The sequence below is a fragment of the Sciurus carolinensis genome, chromosome 1, assembly GCF_902686445.1.
Source record: "Sciurus carolinensis chromosome 1, mSciCar1.2, whole genome shotgun sequence".
NCBI lineage: Eukaryota > Metazoa > Chordata > Mammalia > Rodentia > Sciuridae > Sciurus > Sciurus carolinensis.
In genome coordinates, this window is record NC_062213.1 from 180,207,002 (window position 1) to 180,222,020 (window position 15,019).

The 15,019-nt window shown below is 38.5% G+C and overlaps 1 protein-coding gene across 15 annotated transcripts in view; it reads right to left on the reverse strand.

Annotated features, from left to right (window-relative positions):
• The window catches only part of Macf1 (microtubule actin crosslinking factor 1), a 336,255-nt gene that overhangs the window by 187,229 nt on the left and 134,007 nt on the right, over positions 1-15,019 (reverse strand). For all 15 annotated transcript variants that reach the window (XM_047537702.1, XM_047537610.1, XM_047537575.1 and 12 more), the window contains 3 exons: positions 14,217-14,306; positions 10,526-10,603; positions 7,233-7,325 (listed from right to left, as the gene is read on the reverse strand). In XM_047537702.1, coding sequence (XP_047393658.1) covers positions 7,233-7,325; positions 10,526-10,603; positions 14,217-14,306 — 261 coding nt within the window. The remainder of the gene's footprint in view (positions 1-7,232; positions 7,326-10,525; positions 10,604-14,216; positions 14,307-15,019) is intronic.

Consider the following 15,019-nt stretch of genomic DNA (forward strand, 5'->3'; position numbering starts at 1 on the left):
AACTCAGGACAGCAAATCACTTAATCAGCAAAGCCCCTGCCTGACATTACAACATGAAGTTCTCTCAGCAGCTACCTTCAATGAGGAAAATGGGAACTAGGGAACTCTTTTTTTTTTTTTCTCTGAACCAGGGATTGAACCTAGGGTCACTGTACCACTGAGTTACATTCCCAGTCCTTTTCATTTACTTTGAGACAGGGTCTCACTAAGTTGCTGAGACTGGCCTCAAACTTACAATCCTCCTGCCTCAGCCTCCCAAGTTGCTGGGATTACAGGCATATGCCACCACAGCTGGCAAAACTAGGGAACTCTTAAGTCACACACTCCAAGGCCTAAACATGAATTTTTTAAATTAAATACAAGCAAACCAAAAATTCCTAAAACTGATCATCTCAGGCAAGAGAGTCAGTGGCTTAATATAACTACTACAACTGTAAGCTTTCTGAGAAGCCTAGCATATCTACTTCTGTGAGTCTTGTCTTTTTAAAATTTCTACATGTACCAGACACAGTAGGCCCTCATTTCCTCCTGCTCCAAAGAAAAACTGGTCTTGGACAGAAGAGAGATTTCAATAGCATGGAACCAAGTTCAGATTCCCAGCTTGGTTAACTTAGAAGCTAAGTAGTTTTTTAACTAATTTAATAGATGATTCAGTTTCCTTACCTGTAAAATGTGGACACTACCACCTACTTAATGGTGTGGTAGACAGGGTTAATGAAATAATGACTATAAAGTACTATAGATCAATGCCTGATCTATAGTAAATCCCTTTACTTTCCAATTATTTCCAAGATAAAAGTTATGAGACATCCCCAGACCTCAGGGGAACCCTAATATATAATACACTCTTTTCTTGACTGGGTTCTAAGGAAAGTAGATATATATTCCAAGATCCAAGGTTTGGTGGCTTGCTTTCCCTTCTTATGGGATGCTTTCACTTTTTTTCCTAAATTAACTCTGATCACAAAACTTTCCCCCGGAACTTTTTCTCACCTAGCCTGGGCCCTAAACATAGGGCCTGCTGCCTTCTAGAAAAGCAGATTTGGGGTATACCTACTCTTCATGACCTCTTCTTTGACTTTTTCAAGTTAACCATTTACTGCCCACAAGAGACAGTTTTACTGCCACAAGAGACACATTTACTCCCAAAGAGACAGTTAGAGTAAAGAATTCATTCATTTATTCCACAAACACAAATGGCATCTCATCTATATGCCAACACTAAATGCCATTGTGCACAAAAATACAGACCTCAAGCCTAACCAGCTAAGACCAACCTTTATCTGAACTCTTTGAATTTTTTTCCTAACGTTCAGAATGCTATAAATACACGCTTGTATTTAACAAACATTTGAGCAAGGTACAGTGGCACACAACTTTAATCCCAGTCACCTGGGAGGCTGAGGCAGGAAGATCACAAGTTCAAGGCAAGCCTCAGCAACTCAGGGAGCCCCAAAGCAATTTAGCAAGACCCCTATCTTGCTAAATTGAATAGAAATGTGGCTCAGTGGTTAAGCACCCCTGGGTTTAATACCCAGTACAAACAAAACAAAAATATATTTGCAAGCTGGAAAACTAATATCGTACTACAAAGGACTGATAATATCTTTTAGAGGCAGAAGTGGTAGTGCACACCTGTCATCCAAGTGATTTGGGAGGCTGAGGAAGGAGATTCACAAGTTTGAGGCCAACCTTGGCAACTTAAGAGAGGCATCTTAAAATAAAAAATTTAAAAAGTGGGGATATAATTCAGTGGTAAAGTGACCCTGAGTTCAACCACCAGTATATCCCCCACATCTGTTTAATTGCAAAGATGACTATAATACAATGATCATACATTTTTCTAAGCCCATGAAAACCCCTACCATTTAGGACTTAATTAAAGCATTTTAAATCCATAAACCACCAGTCTCAGAGGTAGTAGCAAATTTTTATTCTGGAACCAGCCTATCCTACCAGATTACTCCCTTGAGATGACAACCACCGCTATGTCTGCGCGCACATCATTCTCCTACTTCACTAACGACACTAACAACAGACACTGGCTATGATGACTATTTTACTGATCTCCTAACATTTGACAGCTCTACTCTGGATTTCTGTTTGGCTTTATATAGAATGTGAGCTAAGTGAGAACAGCTAATAGATATACGCACGAGAGAAATGAAAACATGTATTAACACTATGACTGTTATAAAAATATTCATATCAACATTATTTATAATAGCACTCCCCCCAAAAAAAAACTACCCAAATGTCCATCAACTCCTGAAGAGAAAAACAAAATATATGATATACCCATACAACAGAACACATTCAGCAATGAAAAGAAATGAAGTACTGATACATTCTACAACATGAATGAAGCTCAAAAATACTATATTACTTATTATTATTACTTAATAATTTAATAATATTAATATTATTAACTGAAAGAAGTCAGATACAAAAAACCACAAATCAGATGATTCCATTTATATAAAGTGCCAGAATAGAGAAATCTAAAGGGGTAGAAAATAGATTAGTGGTTACCTAGGCTAGTGATGGGAGTGGGGAATAACTGTAAATGGACAAGAGAGATTTTACTCTGATGATGAAAATGTTCCAAAACTGGATTACGGTGATGGTTACACCACAATCATAAAAGCAATGAATTAAACAATTAAAATGGGTTAACTTTATGGTGTATAAATTACACAATAGTGGAGTTCTTATAGCTATTAAAAAATGAAGTTCTATAAAATATTATTTTCCTAAAATAAACCATCAACAGAATAATAACCAAAAATATGCTTTAAAACAAGCAACTATAGTCAAAAGAAGAAACAGAGTAGAGGGGGTAGAGATAGAAGTTAGACTTGTCTGAATCTACTTTGTATTCACTGTTTTAAATTTCCCTTTGGAACAATGTAAATGATCTACATAGTGTAAAATAAAACAAAAGGGAAAAAAAGCAATCCCTAAAGACTGAAAGCAAATGAACACAACTAAACCTACTTGTTTACTGAATTGGTGATTTAACAAAACAGAGAAATTATGTCAAATGACTAAAATGTTTTAAGGACAAAAGAACTGCAAAGAATTGTAAATTTCTATGTACATACTGTTAATGGTAACACTGATGTCATGTTGATCACATACAATATTTATGATTGTGTGTGGATGGAAAAGAGGATAATTATATTACTGTTGTTAAAATAAGGAATTTCAGTTTAAGAAAAAAAAGAATAATATAAAGTCAAAGCCTAGAAACAGTGAGCAACCTGGCAGCACTCAGACTGTGGTTAAAATAAGGAAATGGTTCCCTGGAGAAATTCAGAATTTCAGGCTTGGGACAGGAAATACACAGAAAGAGTTTGAGACATCTCACCACATAAGAAATAAAGGCAAAGACTTATCAAAGACCACTGGGGTCGTGCCAAAAGATTCAGAGTTAACTTGAAAAAGCTCATATTTGTCAAAGATACAGCTACTTGAGTATCAGGAAGAAATGATAACTAGGTTGATTAAAACATATTGAGTCTGTTAAAAATCCATGAGTTGTAGAGGCACTAAAAACACAAAGGTCAATATAGAAACTTTCATTGGTTACCTTTGGAGAATCTTAGGGAGTCAACTAATTATTCTAAAAACTAACTAGAGGGAAAGATAGATTCATTTGTTTTGCCTTTCCCATAGAAACTATCCCTCAGGGTAGCTGATGAGGTAATTCTTCCTTACAGAAGTACACCTATTGAACAATGAAAAAGGACTAACAGAATTTGTATATCACCATTTTTCAACTTCTAATGAAATAAGGGAACTAGAAATGATGATCAGTAGCTACTAAAACTATTATATGTTATCATTAATAGGGAACATAGGATGAATGGATCCAATTGATAAAACCTGAACCCACTTACCAATCTTAACATCCCTAAGACAGACAAGAGATATTATATACATTCTGATGTGCAGCAACAAAAGCACACAATACCACCAGCCTTGCAAAAAACATTTAACCTGATGTGACTAGGCCTTGGGTCTACAGCTAAGCCATTGCTTTATGGACAATACAACCCAGGAATGGATGGAGGACAGTTTTAGGAGCAATCTCAGAGATCTTAACAAACCTTCTAAGACACAGACCTCATTTCTTCAACTAACTGTAAGGGGGAAAAGGAGAGAAAGAACACAACAGATAAACCTTGTTCAGATTCTGATCCAAACCCCAAAACTACTTTTTTTAAAGAGGCAATTAGGAATATCTGAATGTTTGATAATTTTATGAAAGTGTTAATTTTTAAGGTGTGACAGTATTGTGGTTTGCTTAGATAAAGAGTCCATTTCTTTCAGATACACACTGAAATATTTACAGATGAAATTATGTGAGGTCTCGGATTTTCTTCAAAATAACCAGCTGAGATTTGAGAAGTGGATCAGGATTTAGATGAAATAATATTTAATTACTATGAGTTAATAATTATTGAGCTAGATCAGGAGTACGTGGTAGTTCTTTGTACCAATTTCTCTAGTTTTATGAATGTTTGAATTTTTTCATAGCCATTATTTTTCCATGGTGGTGCTGGGGACTGAACCCAGGGCATGGAGCATGCTGGGCAAGCACTCTACCACAGAGATATACCAACAGCCTATGACAAAATTTTTAACAAGGTGGGGGTAGGGAGGGGGGAGGGAGGGAGGGAGGTGGGGAGAGGGAGAGAGGATAAAAAAAAGTTTTCCTGGTAGAGCTGTTTAGAAAAGGAACCACGTCACTACCTCCACCTCTCTGTCACAGAAAAGTTTTAATTAACTGATTCAGGGTTCATTCTGTTGCCCCTTAGTTTAGTTGTCATCAGGGTAAACAGAAACAGTGGATATTACCTCCTGCGTAGGAGAATACCTTGGGTATACAATGACGGCAGGTTTGTGGCCAAAAAACAAAAACAAACAAAAACAACCTCCTCATGCCAGGTGTGGTGGCACACCCCGGTAAACCCAGCAACTCAGGAGACTGAGGCAGAAGGATAGAGTTTGAGGCCAGCCTTGGCAACTCAGTGAGACACTATCTCAAAAAAATTTTTTAAAGTGTTGGTGCTATAGCTCAGTGGTAGAGCACTCCTGGGTTCATCCCCAGTATGGCAAAATAATAATAATAATGATAATAATTTAAAAACTCTCCTCTGTTGATAAAAATTCCAAGGAAGTGGGATAACTGGTCAAATGGTGGTTCCATTCCATACAACAGCGATGCAGTAACATCAATGTTTATAGCAGCTCAATTCACAATAGCTAAACTATGGAACCAACCTAGGTGCCTTCAACAGATGAATGGATACAGAAAATGTGCATATATACATACAATGGACTATTACTCAGCTTTAAATAAGAATGAAATTATGGCATTTTCCAATAAATGGATGGAGCTAGAGAATATCATGCTTAGCAAAATAAACCAATCCCAAAGAACTAAAGGCCCGAATGTTTCCTCTGATATGCAAATGATAATTCACAATAAAGTGTTGGGGGTGGGGCTGTGGAAGAACAGAGGTACTCTGGATTAGACAGAGGGGAGTGAAAAAAGGGGAAGGGGTATGGGAGTAGGAAGGATAGTAAAATGAATCAGACATTATTAACTTATGTGCATATATGATTACACGACCAGTGTATCTCTACATCATATACAACCAGAAGAATGAGAAGCTACATTCTATTCACATATGATGTGTCAAAATGCATTCTACTGCCATGTATAACTAATTAGAACAATAACAACAACAAAAAGAATTCCAAGGGAGGGGCCTGGGGCTGTAACTCGGTGGTAGAGCGCTTGCTTAATATATGTGAGGCACTGGGTTCGATCCTAAGCACTGCGTTAAAATAAATAAATTTAAAATAAAGGTATTAAAAAAATGTCCTTTTGAAAAAAGAAAAAATTCCAAGGGAGTGCCAGGTGTGGTGGTAATTCATATAATTCTAGCAACTTGGTAGGCTGAGGCAGGAGGATTGCAAGTTTGAGGCTAGCCTGGGCAACTTAGCAAGTCCCTGCCTCAAAATAAAAAAATAATAATAATTAATAATAATAATAATAATAATAATAATAATGACTGTGGATGTATTTCAGCAGTAAAATGCCCCTGGGTTCAATCCCAGTACCAAACAAACAAAAAAGAATTCTTAGGGGGTAACTCCATGAAAGCTCATCAAAATTCTTGTTTCCACTTACCAACTTCATGTTCCTGGTTCTCCATATATTTAAAGCTTGCCTGAAAACACCCTGTGATTCCATAAAAATACCTCCACACATTCCTAACCCTACGCATGCTGAAGAGTGATAGCACTGGCTCCAAACCAGAGCCCCAAGAAACAAGACTTCTCAGAATTTTCTTCAGGGTCTTAGGAATTGACACCTGCTATTCTGCCTTCAACCAGAAGGTGGCGGTAACTCTCCAAATAGGGGGGTCACACCCTGGGAGTTGGTATCTTAAGTTACTTACTAGCCTTTTCCCAACTGCTGAAGGAGTGCTCCCTTTAATCCATCATCCTAGTGTGCAGCAAACTGGGTATTGGAGAGCTGAGAAATCACTTTGTCTGGTCGGACTTAGCGTGACTTAAAAGAACAGTCTGTTTATAAAAATAGTACTGTTCTAAAAAAAAAAAATAAAATAAAATAGAGCAGTTCTTTTCCAGTAGCAACACAGACTTTAAAAGAATTTCCCATTTTAGGACGAGAGAGCAACAGGAAGGCCATATGACCACTGTTTGTGGGTGTGATATGAGGCTGTGCTTATGAATACATACACAAACCCAGCTACTACGGTGCTACATTTAACTAGACTGGTTTAAAGATCATTAGAGATGAAGAAAAGTCTACATTCAAAGCAGGATTATAAACCTCCATGCCACTTTTCTAAAGCTTCGAACCAACATCTCTCCCACCTCATACCCTGAGTCCCTTAAAAAAAAAAAAAAAAAAAAAAAAACAATTTTGACTTGGCTCAATAAATAAATTTCTAATAACCAGACTGCCAAAGACAGGTCAAAACACAGACTGGTAAAAAATTCCTCCACTTCATCATGCAAATAATTAAAAAGTTCTGGGTTTAGGTAAAGTTTGTCTCCAGGTCAACCTTAATTTTCCTTCCAAGCCCACCCACAGAGAAGGACACCTCCATTCTGCCTGAGAAGGCAGTGCAACTTTGTAGGTTGTATCCAAACCAAGCAACAGGAGCCCCAAACTTCACAGACCCTACCTGGAAGTGCAAAATAATGGTCCAGATCAGGCCTAGGGTCAGCTTGGGATTGCCATCTGTGATGTCATCATTGCGAATATTCACTAGCTTCACCTGAAAAAAGAAACAAAAATCAGTCTCAGAGCTCTGGGACTTTTTAATTTTATTTTTACATATTTTCACCATTGATATATAGTTGATTTATTTTTTTGGTATAAGAGTCTTAGAGTTTCAACACATATGCAAATTCATGTACCCCCCACACAAAACAGTCCCGTTATCCCAAAAAAGTCCCTTGTGCCACCCCCTTTGTAGTCAAACCCTGCTGTACTCCTCTAACTTCTGACAACCATTGATCTGTTCCTAGAACCTCACTTTGCTACTTTGCTTTTTCCAGAGTGTCATATAAAGGGAACCGTACAGTAAGTAACCTTTTGGTACTGGGGGCTTGGGGGTTTTGTTTTGTTTTGTTCCACTCAGCATAATAATGCCCTTGAGTTTCCCATTCAGTTGTTGCATGAATCAATAATTTGCTCCTTTTCACTGCAAAGCAGTATTCCATTGTATAGACACACTATGATGTGTTTATTCATCCACTGAAGGACTTGTGGGTTATTTCCAGTTTTGGGCAATTATGAATAAAGTTCCAACATTCACATGTGAAGATTTTGTGTGAACATATGGTTTCATTTCTGTAGGGCAAACTCCTGGGAGTATGATTGCTGGGCCATATGGTTTATGTTTAGCTTTATAATAAACTGTCAAATTATTTCCTGGAATGGCTTGACCATTTCACATTTCCATTAGTAAAGCAACCTTGTAAGCACATAGTATTCTAAAATGCTTTTTTAAAAATTCAGTCATCAGACCCTGACTTCTTTTCTCTTCTTTTTTGAAGTTAAGAGAGACGTCTCTTCTCCCTCACCAGTCTTCTGGCCTGCTCTCACCTCTATTTTCCCTCCCTTGTCATAAATAATCCTATCTGTCATGCCTCCCATCCCTGCATTATTAAAATCTCAATCCAACAACACAATGTGCACAGGTACACAGGGCTTCCAACTATCCTAGTGTGCTTGAAACCGAGAAGTTTCCTGTGGCATGGGATTTTAAAACTATGTGTATACTGGGTAAACTACCCTACTTCCACCTCAACCTTGTTAGTCTTTTCTGTCACCCCCTCATGGAGCTCCTGTTCAACTGTGAAACAGTCCTTGAGCTGTCCTCTCCTTATCTCTTCCATTGAAATGAAATCTGTGCCTCTGAAGATTGTGACCTCTCCAATAGAAGCCTTATTTCCCTATGACGCAAATGTTCATCAGGGCAAGTTTTCCCCTTTTCTGTGTCTAAGTCTCCTCTTCTGTTCACTGGGTGTGGGGCAGAGGTGGGAGTACCTGCCTATCCAGTCTAAGAATTCGGTTTTCTATTCACCAGTCACAAGCAACCCACAGTTGGTGGGTGGGCAGTACCAGCCACAGTCACATTCCTCAGTCCCACCATCAGGTTTGCCCTTTTACCGGGAAGTATAACCCCTCAGTCAGACCAGCTTCTAATCTCTACTAACCTTTCCTTAATGACCTCAGTACCTGACTCCTACTCTCTTCTTCTCCCTCATTACCTGCCATCTTCTTGGTAATTCAGCAATCCTGCTGATGCCCCAAATGTACACTCTCTGCACAGTTTGCCAGCCAATTCAATTCTGAAGGTTTTCATTTTACTCTGCTTTGGCCACCTGCACAGCTACAACTCGGACCTCACCACTACTGAGAACTGCTCTGGAGACCCCCATCCTTCTCTGAATTCACAGTTCACACTTGCTCACATTTTCATTCTATTATAGTCATCAAATTTGCTTTTTGGCCTTTTTTACACTTCTAACTAATCATTTCTTACTTTATTTTGTCCTTGAAGGCCCCTCAGGGTTTCCCTAACTCTATCATAGACATTTCAATGCTGCTTCCTCTAGGGAATGGCTCAGCAACCTCCACTTCTACCATTTTCAATTGATTATTTTCAAAAAATACTTTATTAAATGTCAATTAGGAACTATTCATTATGATGGGTGCTAAAATTACAATGTTGAATAAAATCATGTTCCCTCTCCTCACAGAGTCTATAGTGCATTGGGAGAGAGAAATAACAATAAAGTGATAAATGTTATATTAAAAAATTACTATAGAAGCACAAAGAAAGACAATTGCCCCAAGTAAGGAGAACTGCTGATAAGAATAACAAAAATGAGTTGACTCCAAAAATATGCATACTATTTAATGTCATGTTGACCCTTGCTGTTGCTTGGCAACCCTAGCTATACCAAAAATCTTTTCCATACAGCTCACTCTAAAGAGATGAATCCTTTGGCTCCCTCATTCATCTTCCTCCCTACCACAAGCCACCTCTGTATTTTCATCGCTCTTTTCTGTCCTGCTCCCTACCTCTCAGAACAAGAGTCATTTTTCTTTTCAAGGTTAACCACACCATACAGCACACCAAACAGCTGTGTTCTGGTTCTCATCGCTCAATCTCTGGACTTGTTTCCATCAATTAGGCAACAATGGGAGGAAGGAAGGTGTGCAGAATCCAGCGTGAACAGGGAAATTCCCTAACCCACATGTCAGAGAAGCCCCATCAAAGTCTGCTCTAACTTGATGGTTTGGGGAGGGTCACTTCAGCTGACTAGATCTCAATCTTATATTCTATAACATGAAGAAACTGACTAATAGATCTATAAGGTATCCCGCATAGCAAACATTCTATGACTTAATCATACTCATTCCCAATTCCCAATCTTATTCTCTTCACTGGCTTTTCCTCCTATGTCTAAAAATATGCTGTTGTCTTCCTTTTCTAGCAAAGGAAAAAATGTCTTTCTCCCTCCTAGGTCTGCTGTAATTTTATACTCTATTAAAACCATTTTTTAAGTCATAACTGAAAAGCAGCTAAGACTTGTCTCGGGCCTGATGTAGCATCCAATAACCCATGACAATGTACCATTTTGTGATGCTACACATTTTTTCCCATCGTCTTTGCTGGTTTAAGTTTCATCTTCATTTTGACTCCCAACTACAGTGGGCCCACAGGGTTCCATCTTTAGCATTCTTGTTCATGAACACTGTCCCTCTCAAGTAGGTCACAAGTTCTATGTAAGGACAACTAAATGATTTGTTCAAACACAATGAAATTGCTCATCTGCAAGTTAAGACCCAGAACTGGCTCAGTCAGATTTAGCATTTTTACTAGTAGCATGAGAACATCCTTAAATCAGATATAATGCCACCTTTCCCCAGCAGAATGGGGAAAGCATGAGATGGTCTTACCTGTCGCTGCTTTAGAAAGTCCAGGGCAATCTGCACATTTTGCAGCCTATGGAAACGCATCCTGCCCTTCTCTCGGGGCTACAAACGAAGAAAAAGGATGTTCATTTTACCAATTTACCCACACATATTCTTTCCTCTTTCATTTCAAGGACTAAAAGATCACTCGGGAATTCCTCACAGCTGAAGCCAGGGGTGGGCGCATTACATTAAAGCACCCTTAAAAGCAGAACCTTAGTGTGTTTCACCAGGCTCTCTGTGCTCCCACCCTGCCCCAAATGCCTTGTGCAACACCATGTACGTCACAAACACACAATCCTATTTGACCACTAATGCTGCAGCTTCACTACAGGTTCTTTCATGGTCATATATTGTAGAGTTTGACACTGTATGTGAAGTTAATGGGAACAAAGACTGTAGCTTGATGGCTCCCCAAATCACAGTTAAACTTTGAAGGAAAAAAGCAGGCCTGATTGCCTATTGCACAGTAGTGGATGGAGTCAACCTTACTACAAACCTGGCCAAAGGAGCTTAACTAGAGGGAGTCAATGTCTGACTATAGGGAATGAGGCATTACACAAGCTCAAAAAAAGTTTTTTAAAAATTCAAAATAGGAGATAAAAATCAGGATGTAACCAATTTCCCAGTGTGATGGGTGTGACTGGAGGAAAACCACCCTTTACCCCAGCAAGAAATAACCAGAACAAATAAATTTTGATGGTAAGGGCTACTCCACATAATTAACCCAAGAAAGTTCTTTTCTGTACTCAATCTTATAAGTCATACAGCCTGGGAAGAGAAGCCCTCTCTAACTGGTACCTCTGATTCAATTATTACCTCTGGACAGGAAGTAAATAAAATCTGTTTGCCTGGTGAGTAGTGCAGGAATGGCTATCTACCTCTGAACATTTTCTTCTGCTCTCTTCCCAATGGTGCTTTTATTTTACTAAAAGTAGGACTAAGATATCACTCTTACTAGGTAATTCCCAGTTCATCTGTAAATATCAAATTGGTATTAATTAAAAGCTGAAAAAAATATAAGATGGCTCCGTGGTTGTTATCTGCAAGGAGGAAATGTTGCCCCAGGTTTCCTTTTGCAAAAACTAGGCCAACACCTGGAGAGATAAGGATGGATGGAAGTACCTCTCTGTGTACCCTCCAACACTTCTAGGCAACATTCCCCAAGTAGGATCACCTACAGAGATGCAGAGGCCTCTCTGGGCAACAGAACAACTTGTTAAGTCAAAGGTTTAGGAAATATCTTTTAGCAAGAACCTCTTCTTAGTAACTTCAACTAAATTAACTGTGCAGACAACTTAAAAGATGACAGATTGCAAAATAAGATTCTAAGGCAACAGGAAAGAGAGATCAATGAGATGAAAAGATGACTTTTAAGAGGACACACACAAAAAAAAATCCAAAAAAAAAAAAAAAAAGAGGACACAGAATGGGGATATTGTCTAATCCCTATTTTTAGAGAAAGATTATGGGTTATAATTTGGGATCTATGAGGAAAAAAAATTCTTCTACACATTTTAATCTTGACTTCTAATGTACCTTCCATTAAAAACAGGTAGTCTCAGAACATGCAAGTTAAATCTCTATCCTCTACAGCAACTAAGATATTATTGACCAAGGCCAAAATATGTCCATGCAGTGAGTTTGCAAACAACAGGCTATTTTGAAAACAAATGGCATGGTGTATGGTGAGAACCTAGAGGTCAGAGAGGTGGAAAGACAATACCAGTTAGTCTAGACTGTGGAGCTCAGAGCAATTAAGTAACTGTCATGCTGTCAACTAAACTTTTTACAATTTGGACTGCAATGTGTATTCAGACAACATAGGCCATCAGAAAGCTATGAGTCTCCAGGTCACAAAGGGACTTGACACCTCCAAACACCAGGATTCTTTTTGTGCCAACCATTCTCCAATAAGCAAAACAATTCCCACTCCAGAATCATCTAACAGTGGCAAGAGGCACAATTAGTTTTAACCACTTTCTTTGGGATCCAAAATCCCAAGTGGAAAGAGAAGGCAGTAAATGGTGACCGAGCTACTTGGAGACCTAGAGAACCTCAGACTCTCTGATGGCCCTGCAGTGCCAGCAGTGCCAGCTGGGATGCTGGCACCCTCAGGAGGACCTACTACATCATCATCATCTTCCTCCTCCTGCTCCTCGCTGTTTGTATGGCGCCAGGAGGGCATGCTCACCAGACGGAGGGTCTTCAGCCCTGCTGGTTCCTTTGACCACCAACCAAGGCAAAGACACAACAAAGGAACAGGAAATTCACAACACAAAGATGAAATGGAAATAAATGCAACATTAAAAAAAAAAAGGTAAAAATAAATTTTAAAAAATATTCTCCCACCATCAAAAGAGACACAAAACCAAATCAAGAACAGAGCTGATACGCTGAACATTTAAGTTGGAACACATCTTCAATTCTCCATTGCCACCCACCCTCTCTGCTTTTGTGAATCAACTAAGGGAGAAAAAGATGAGAATTACAGTGAAAGATATATCTGGGTGGGTTTTGATGAAAAGATGATATCTAAATACTTGATCTCCAGAAATACTTGTAGGTTTTTAAGGGTTAGCAAAATAAATTAGATTGGAGTATCTTAATCTGTTTTGTAAGCAATGCCACCAAAAGGACCATTTTCCAATAAAATTCAGTAAAAATTCATCAAATATACCAGCCTATCACCCAAAATGTAATTTTAAGTGCTGAAGAATAAAGTCCATCACAGTGAAAATGAAATTTGATTACTAATTAAATTTGCAAATGGGGGCCAAAAGAGAACCAGAATTACATGTGTAAACTATGCTAATAAAAGCCTCTATCAATTTTGGTCACTAATAACTATAAAATTGGGGTGGGGTACAGCTCAATGGTAGAGCATTTGCCTAGCATAAACAAGGCCCTGGGTTCAATCCTCAGTACTGCAATAAATAAATAAATTAATTAATAATAATAAATAAATTGCACTGTGAGTGGGGGGGGGGGGAAGGAAACCAGAACAAAAGGACCAGGAGAAGCCAAGCCCCAATCCTAGAAGGAGCTAAGGATCACTAAAGCAATAAAATCTAATGTGACAAAGTTTGTTCCTTAAAACATAACAATGACTAAGAACTCACCAAAGGCAGTGAGTGGGCAGGATTCAGACTACTAGAGCTGTGCGCCTCTTAAGTTCTCTTTTCCAACAGATGTTTCCAATATTCAACCCTGGATTTATCTAAATGAAAACTGCATTGTCTATGACACTAGAAAAAGAACGTGAGCCAAATGGGAACACTTGCTTCCATTAGGCTCAAATATATGAACCAATGGGCCCACAAGTGGGTTACTCTGAATCCTCAAAAATAAAGCAAGTGTAAGAATGATCCTCAGTACCCATCTGCCCTCACACATGATGGTGTCTCCCACAAGCTATATTTAATACAGTCTGGGGAAGGCAGTCATATTTAATTAACCAAGAAGCCCAAATGAGCTGCTCTCCAAGTCTATGCTCAGATAGCAACTTCAGCACCTCTACCTACCTGTGAGACTCAATGAATCATCAGAGGGAGAAAGTGAGATAAACTGAAAAAAATAACTCCAAACACCTGGGCCACTGCCCAGCACTCAACAAGATGTGTCATAAATAAGGCCACACTTGCAGGCCACTCCCTAGGAGAAAAGAGAAACTCACCAGTTTGATACCCGAGAGGACCTCCAACAGAGAAATCAGGTTATGGCCATCTCGCAGGTCCTCATATAAATCATTGATATGCTTGCGGACCTGTGAAGGGAAGTGAACAGACTGTTATTTGACCTGAAATCATTTTATTATCCACCTCAGAATCTCTGGTTCTAGGTAAATATGAATTTAAAAATTTGAAACTGGAAGCAATAATAAAATTTAGGAATTCTCAGGTTGAGGTAAAATGCATAGGAAGGGCTAACATACCAAAAATGTGTGTGTGTTTTAAATTGAAGCAGAATTATTACATACACTAAGCAACACTAGGAAGAATGGACAAGGAGATGGGAGGTCTTAATTATCCTGATATACCTCAAAAATTACTATGGGTCAAAATGTAATCAGATGACTAATGAAGGACAGATGTGTCCAGCAAGTGTCAGAAAAGTTCTGTGAAAGAGGTAAAAGTTAGGTCCAATGTTTCATAGGATGTACCTCTGATTTAACCCCAAATGCTTCTAATAGTGAATTTGGAAATTATTTTCCTTATAGGAAATTTTAATTACAATTTTATAACTAAAACTATGGAAAAACATCTCACTTTGAAAAAAGGTGTGGCTGTTGTCAAACAGTGCTAAATGTTCTATGTGTTAACTGTGCTACACATCTGTAAGGCATTATTATTACTCCTATTTTAGACATGAGGAAACAAGTTACAAAAAGGTTGAATAACTTGCCAAAGGTCATCAAATGGGAAAACTGGCCTCAGTTTAGTTTTTCTGATTTTATAGTCTCTGCCATTACTATGCTTT